Source organism: Lissotriton helveticus, chromosome 4_1, assembly GCF_964261635.1.
Source record: "Lissotriton helveticus chromosome 4_1, aLisHel1.1, whole genome shotgun sequence".
NCBI lineage: Eukaryota > Metazoa > Chordata > Amphibia > Caudata > Salamandridae > Lissotriton > Lissotriton helveticus.
Window position 1 is genome coordinate 1,251,197,930 of NC_136063.1, and position 6,708 is coordinate 1,251,204,637.

Genomic DNA, 6,708 nt, shown 5'->3' on the forward strand with positions numbered 1-6,708 from the left:
CTCCAATTTCCCCTCTCTACATAAAGCAATACTTTTTGTCAACATCATCTGCGCTTTGAAGTAACCAAAAGGTGGCATGCTGCATTATTCCGAAAGTCTAAACAAATCATTAACTATTTCTTCACTCAAGACACGCTTAATTCCCTTGGTTATTGCATATTTGGTCGCTGCAGCAGAAATGTATTGCTACAAGATGAAAGATACGCTCTCACAATGAGATGCATGCCGCATATTCGTCAAGTTTTTGATAATGTTGATTTTTGACCTTGAGGCTTGAAAACAGAAGAATTTCAAAGGGAATAAAACAGGCTGTTTTGGTATTACCTGTCACCATTTCGAACTTGTGAGCACACAACACTTTTGACTGTTTATACAAGATTGAAATTCAATCTCAGCTTCATCAGTTGACCAAAATTGTGCAATCTTTGACAAAAAGTGCACGCTCTCTGTGCACTTTATTTCCTCAAATGGGTAAAATGGTTGTGTTCAGAAGTGTTCCAAATACCAGATTAAGTGCTAGATTAAAGTATTTGGCCATTTACATTCATTTAGGCTTCCAGAAAGCTAATTTGAAGGTAACTGAAAAAATGTTCCAGAAAGGCATTCGGAAAGCCTTGCTGACTGCGTTGACAGGTTAAGCAGTCTTCATGAAAGTGATGACAATGCAGTGAGAGCTCTCGCTGCAATCAGGAAATCTGGTTACCTATTACATAGTATTCCACAAAGGCAACATCCGGGGTCAAATACGCTACCTGCCAATCAAAAGGAAACTGAAAAGGCATTTCTTCTAGCATGCTTACACCTCTTTAGCAAGGTAAAGCATAGACTTGATTAAGTTAACAGTATTGCACTACACAAGTCTCTTCATTCACTCATATGGTAAATTCTCCAGAGCATGAATGTCCACCCTGAGAAACACAGATGCCATTAAGCGAGGGAGCTGTCCACCTACCCATCCGCCGTTGTCCAGGATCCAGCGCTGCAAGTGTTGGTCAAGATATTCAGTCATCCATGAGGCAATGGCATCGACCAGCTGGGGTGCCATCTCACGATGGATACTCTCCAGGCTTAGGGCTCCACCAAACTCAAAGAAGGCCACAATGCGACCCCAGTTGACTCCGTCACGGAACAGCTCTTCAGCCACCGTGTTGAAGCGTGCCCGCGCTGTGCCAGAAGGTGTGGGGCATAGCAGCTGCTCAGAAAGGTGGCCAAAGTCACGGCAGTATCGCCGGGAGAACTCATCAGTGGCCCACTGCAGAGTGCGGTGGACCTCAGCAGGTGGTTCCCGTGGTAGGTGGTCCACCATGTTGACAGCTGGTAGAGCAGCAGTGGGCACGACACTTTGACCAGTAGCTACAGAAACATCAGCAGCAGTGTCAGGGTTAGCAGCTTCAGCTGGAAGTCCTGGAGGTGGCCCATTTCCTCCAGATTCCTCTTCGTGAGCACTCCACTCCTGGTACCTCCACTCATACCCCCTTTGTGCAAGTTTGTGGTGGAGATACTTCGCTACGATCTCCCGGTGATCGTACCTTCTTTCCATGGTGATGGAGAACACTCTCTTTTCCAGAAAGATGTGTCCCTTGAAAGAAAAGTATTCCCTAGATGTCCACTATTTTAGGAGGGGCAGTTGCCATTGTGTAAGGTGCGGGATCCAAAGGTCGTGCCTTGCACAATGATTGACCATGCCATACATCCTCGGGTTCCAGTTCAGAAGAAATTTCAGTCCACAGACTCCAGTTCGAACAGAACTTCTGCAACTGTGGTTTCTCGCTTTAAATTTTCAGCATAGCTTTTTGCCAATTTGCCTCTGCGCTACTGCATGACGAAAGTGTACAGCAGCAAGACAAGGCTTTGCCTTCATATAGAAACGGTTCGATGCACTTCTGTTCGCAACAGAAACGCGCAGCAGAGGAATGCAGTCACTGTTCTCGCTGCCTAGAACTGTAAAGTTCATGGCATAAAGGCACATCTGGCAACAGCAGAAGGAACGAGGACTGTGGGCATCCTACGCAGTGAAGGAAAAGAAGACATTCCACAGCCACTCTAATCCCAGTCTCAGCACCAGCGTGGAGGAGGGCACCAGCTGCGGGCTCCACGCATCGACTCCAGGGAGGTCTTAGGACCAGTGAGGAGGACTTCAGTATCAGTATGCCGATCTCAGGACCAGAGAGGAAGAGGAGGCGGGCTCCATGAGTAGAGTCTGAGGACCAGTGACGAGAAAGGAGGACGGCTTCAGTCGCGGGGTCCCAGCCTCAGGACCAGGGAGAGGAGGGACCTAGCGACAGGTTCCACTCACAGCTACTGGGGGCGGGGAGAAGGGGCACCCCGCGCAGGCAGGGGTTGGGATACAGACTGTACCTCAGCCAGAGGCAGGCTTGTGTGTGTTTTGATTGCTTTGGTCCTCCCTCTCTGCCCTATAATCTGCAACAGGGTCTCGCGCTCTCACCGCCTCCCCAGCACGGCGGCAGCCATTCATTGTCATCAGAGCCAAACTTTCCAGCATTGAGGAGCCCGTTCTGATGGCTACGGCTGAGAGCGGGTGGCACGGCTCCGGGGTGCTCTGCGGGAGCGCCCCGCCTCCCGTTAGCCCTCGTCGGCCCGTGTTTGTTTATTTTTGGCGGAATGGCTGAGTGGAACGCTAAGGGTGGCCGCTGCTGGCAGTCAGCAAGGGGAGTGGCCAGGAAGGGGCCGGGCTGGAAGCTTGGAGGGGGTGTGTGTGCTGCTGCATGCGCAGCCTCGACTGCCATGGCGGAGGCAGAGGGTCCTGCAAGTCAAGGGAAGGATAAGTTTAAATCAGTAGCTGCGACCCTTTCAGGCACGCACTACGTAGATGAGCGTAATAACCCTTCTTGCGTGTGTTTTGCCACTTGACCTATTCGTGCACCACATGCCAAAGCGCGCGCCTCTGGCGTACGTCACGGCGTACGTCAAAATGTTTTCGTCACGTGACATCCTACCTCAATTTTTCCTGAACACATAGCTCGTTCTTTCCGCTGAGCACGTTCGAGTTCTCATACGAGGCGGTTTTGTCGTGTCGCGCACGCTCTCTTTTTTTGTGAGGGTTACATTTAGGTTTTTTAAAGCATAGTGTTTGCTTCTTATATCGTGTGTAATTTTAATATGCATTCAAAAATTAGAGGAAAACCTTGCTACTTCCATCTCCTCAGTGGGAATGGTGAAGTTACTATATATATATATATATATATATATATATATATATATATATATATATACTATATATATATATATATATATATATCAGGTAAGTCTTAAAAACTATTACTTAAAGTGTTTTAAAATTATATGCATAACATCATTAACATGATAAAAGCAAATTAACATTTAGTTGAAATAAAAACATTGAGGGAGCTGTGTTAATGCTAACATTTGCTAATGCAGGCCTAGATTGTGTTGCCCTCTGCTGCCATCTTTACTGCAGGTTTGTCTCACACTGAGCACTCACAGTTCATGTACTGATAACTATTCAATTCAATTTTATTTGTATATGATTTGGAACTCGATTGAGATCCACATATAAACAAAGCATAAACGACAACAAAATTACAAAACATAAAATCCTTAAGATACATTCTATATACACAGAAGCTGGAGTGTGAAAATCATATCCGTTAATATAATTCTAAGAAACATTTAAAAAAATTGAAAATTCTGTAACAAAACATTTTATGAGGAGGGTTAAGAATGGCATCGAATAAAGATTAAGGCAGATAAAATGCTTGATTGTAAGCAAATTGGTCTCACCCACTTTCGACGATGCCCCATTAGGGCCGGGCATATGAAAAGGATATGGGTAATATCCTGGATCAAATTATTATTGTTACATAAATTACATTTATCGGAAGAACCATACCATCTAGCTAGTAATTTATTTAAAGGGAGAAGATCTTGCCTCAAGAGGAACCAAAAACGGCGTAAGCCGTGAGGGAGGTTCCAAGAGGCATAGGGTTGTATGTGTTTAAATAAATAAGAATTAACAACCTGCGTAACACCTTTCTTAGAAATGAGGACATCTCTGTCCCTCCTAAAGCTTAACTCCCATGTAGCCAGTCTTAGTGACGACTTTAGCTGATGTGAGGATAGCAAAAAAAGAGTTTGTTCCTCCAATTCTAGTAATGTAACAGCCCTTCTGAAATTCCTTATAAGTAAGGAATATTCTTTCAGGGGACCCAGTAGTTCTTTTTTAATAAGAGATCTTAAAGTGGCCGGTTTGCCCTTGGCTAAGCAAAAGACCCAACGTACTACTCCCGCCAGGACCTGAACCCAACTACTTCGTATGCCCAATTTGAGTCTGAGTGATTCCACTGTACAAGCATTATTGGCCGAAGTTAGATGTCGCAAAAGTCTGCCCTCGATGGTATCTAAAAAAAACATTGCCCCAAGTCAATAAGCTCGATGCCATAGAGCAAAGAGGCTGGAATTTTTGCTCGAAAGGCCTCTAGCAGATGGACAAAATGTCTTTTGCCGGTGGCTTTATAAAGAGCACTCAGACCATTTCCCTGTGTCTTGGCTTTCCAAATGTTGTTATCTACGTGAGCCTTGTCGCTCAAGTTACCACATACTATTTTCCCACAAAAAACGTAAGATTTTACGATTTCCAGTTTCTCACTGCCTATATACCAACTAAAATTTGCAGATTTTGATTTTTTCTTCCCCGTTATACACATTACCTTGCTTTTAGGGATGTTAATCTTCAGATGGTGGGACTCGGCAAATACATGCAATGCATGCAGACGATTATTAAGTCCTTTCGGAGTCAGGTCTAGAAGTAATATATCATCTGCATACATTAAGCATGCAACTGGTTTGTCCCCTAAAGTGGGGGCAATTCCTTCACTTAAGGATAGGTTCTGGGGAAGGTCACAAACATAAAGGGAAAACAATAGTCGAGCTAATAAACAGCCCTGTTTAAGACCATTAGCTGAGGGGATTGCTTGGGATAGGCCTCTCTCTCCACCCAACAATACTCTGCACCAGGTATCAGAGTGGAGGTCCTGAACTAGATTTAGCAGCCGAGCTGGCATACCAAGAGTAAGTAGTTTCTTCCACAGCAAAGGTCGATCAACTTTATCGAAAGCCGTGGAGAAGTCTATAAAGGCTGCATAGACTCTCCCTCCTCTGACCCTGATATATTTATCAGTTATTACTTGCAGAGCTGTTAAGTTATCCATGGTACCATGGTTCTTTCGGAATCCCGTCTGTTCTAGGGGAAGTATATTAGCTTGATCCACCCAATCATTAATTCGTACCAAAAGGCATCTTGCAAAAACTTTGCCAATTGCATCCAACAGGGCAATTTGGTGATAATTTTGGGGAGATAGTCGGTCACCCTTTTTAAAGAGGGGCACCAGGATACTCCCTTTCCACGATGGAAGAATCTTTCCGCTTGAGAAACAAATATTAAACACAGGGCATAACAATCTGCTCCATTTTACGCTGCTTTGTTTTAAAACAGAGATTGGGAGATCATCTGGCCCCATTGCCCCGGAAGAGCGCATTTCCTTAATAGCTAATTCAATATCCTTTTCAGAGAAAGGGACCAAAGGCTGACTATTCTCAATGAAACCTATACGGGGGACCGCTGCTCCATTACTTGCGTAAAGGGATGTAACATAATCCACCCATGTTTGTTCTTCAATGGGGATGGGTAGCGGTCTTGTTCTTGCTCCACAGCCCTCACCTATGAGGGACCAGAACTGTCTCATTTCTCCATTAAAGGCGGCCTCTCTTAGTTTTATCCAAATAATGTCCTCCCCTTCTTTTCGTAATTTTGCTTGTAACCTTCTCCTCCTTCTTTTTAGTAAGGTTACTCTACGCGATCCTTCTGCCGATTTACACAGATATTGGTCCCTTACTAACTTATTTATTTCTATATTAAGTAGACGCAGGGCACTAGAGGGTATTGCAAAACACCTTTTCTTGTTTGGTTTTTTAGCCACCGAAATCACTACCTTCATAAAATCTAGGAAGCACACAATTTTAAAACCGTGCCACATAGCAAGGTCATCAATTGCAACATTAAGAACACTCTCCAACTCTCGTTCAGCTTTTGTGTTCCAATAGCACCTTCCTGATTTTACTCCAAAACGTACCTGGTCGCCATTAAGTGACCATTGGTCGGGTTTCGGGGGGATTATATTCACAGAGGTAAAAAGTATTTTGTGGTCGCTAAAAAGGGTTTCAATAACCCTAAGATCTTTTAATAGGGCAAAGGAAGAATTCTCTACTATCACAAAATCTAATATAGAATCTCCCTGATATGATTTATGAGTAAAATTTGCAGGGGAATCAGAGGGGAGCCTTTCATGCGCTATGATCCCGTCCATAACGGACAGTTCTTTAAGAAGTATCTTCCCTGGCTTGTTTGTTTTAATCTTCTCAGGGAAGAGAGCTTGGGGGATCTGTAATGATTCTTCTTTATATTTATCGCGAAACAGGCTCATACTTAAATTGGAGATTTTACAGTTCAAGTTCCCTACTAGGATTATATTAGGAGGAGGAGATTTCTCCCTAATACTCTGAATATAGACAAAACCCCTTTTTAAAGTTACGTTAAAACTAACTTCGGGGGGAATATACGCATTAATCAAAACTAAAGGTTTAGATACATCAACATTGTCGTAACTAAACAACGTTACAGCCTGAAAAAGGTTACAAGGATCCAAATAGTGAGAGAAATTCCATTTTATC

General features: G+C 43.9%; 1 protein-coding gene across 1 annotated transcript in view; it reads right to left on the reverse strand.

Annotated features, from left to right (window-relative positions):
- The window catches only part of BCL2 (BCL2 apoptosis regulator), a 529,265-nt gene extending 526,495 nt beyond the window's left edge, over positions 1 to 2,770 (reverse strand). The window contains exon 1 of the mRNA XM_078687800.1: positions 953 to 2,770. Within this exon, the coding sequence (XP_078543926.1) occupies positions 953 to 1,540 (588 nt within the window). The 5' untranslated portion in view covers positions 1,541 to 2,770. The remainder of the gene's footprint in view (positions 1 to 952) is intronic.
- Positions 2,771 to 6,708: the final 3,938 nt, after the last annotated feature.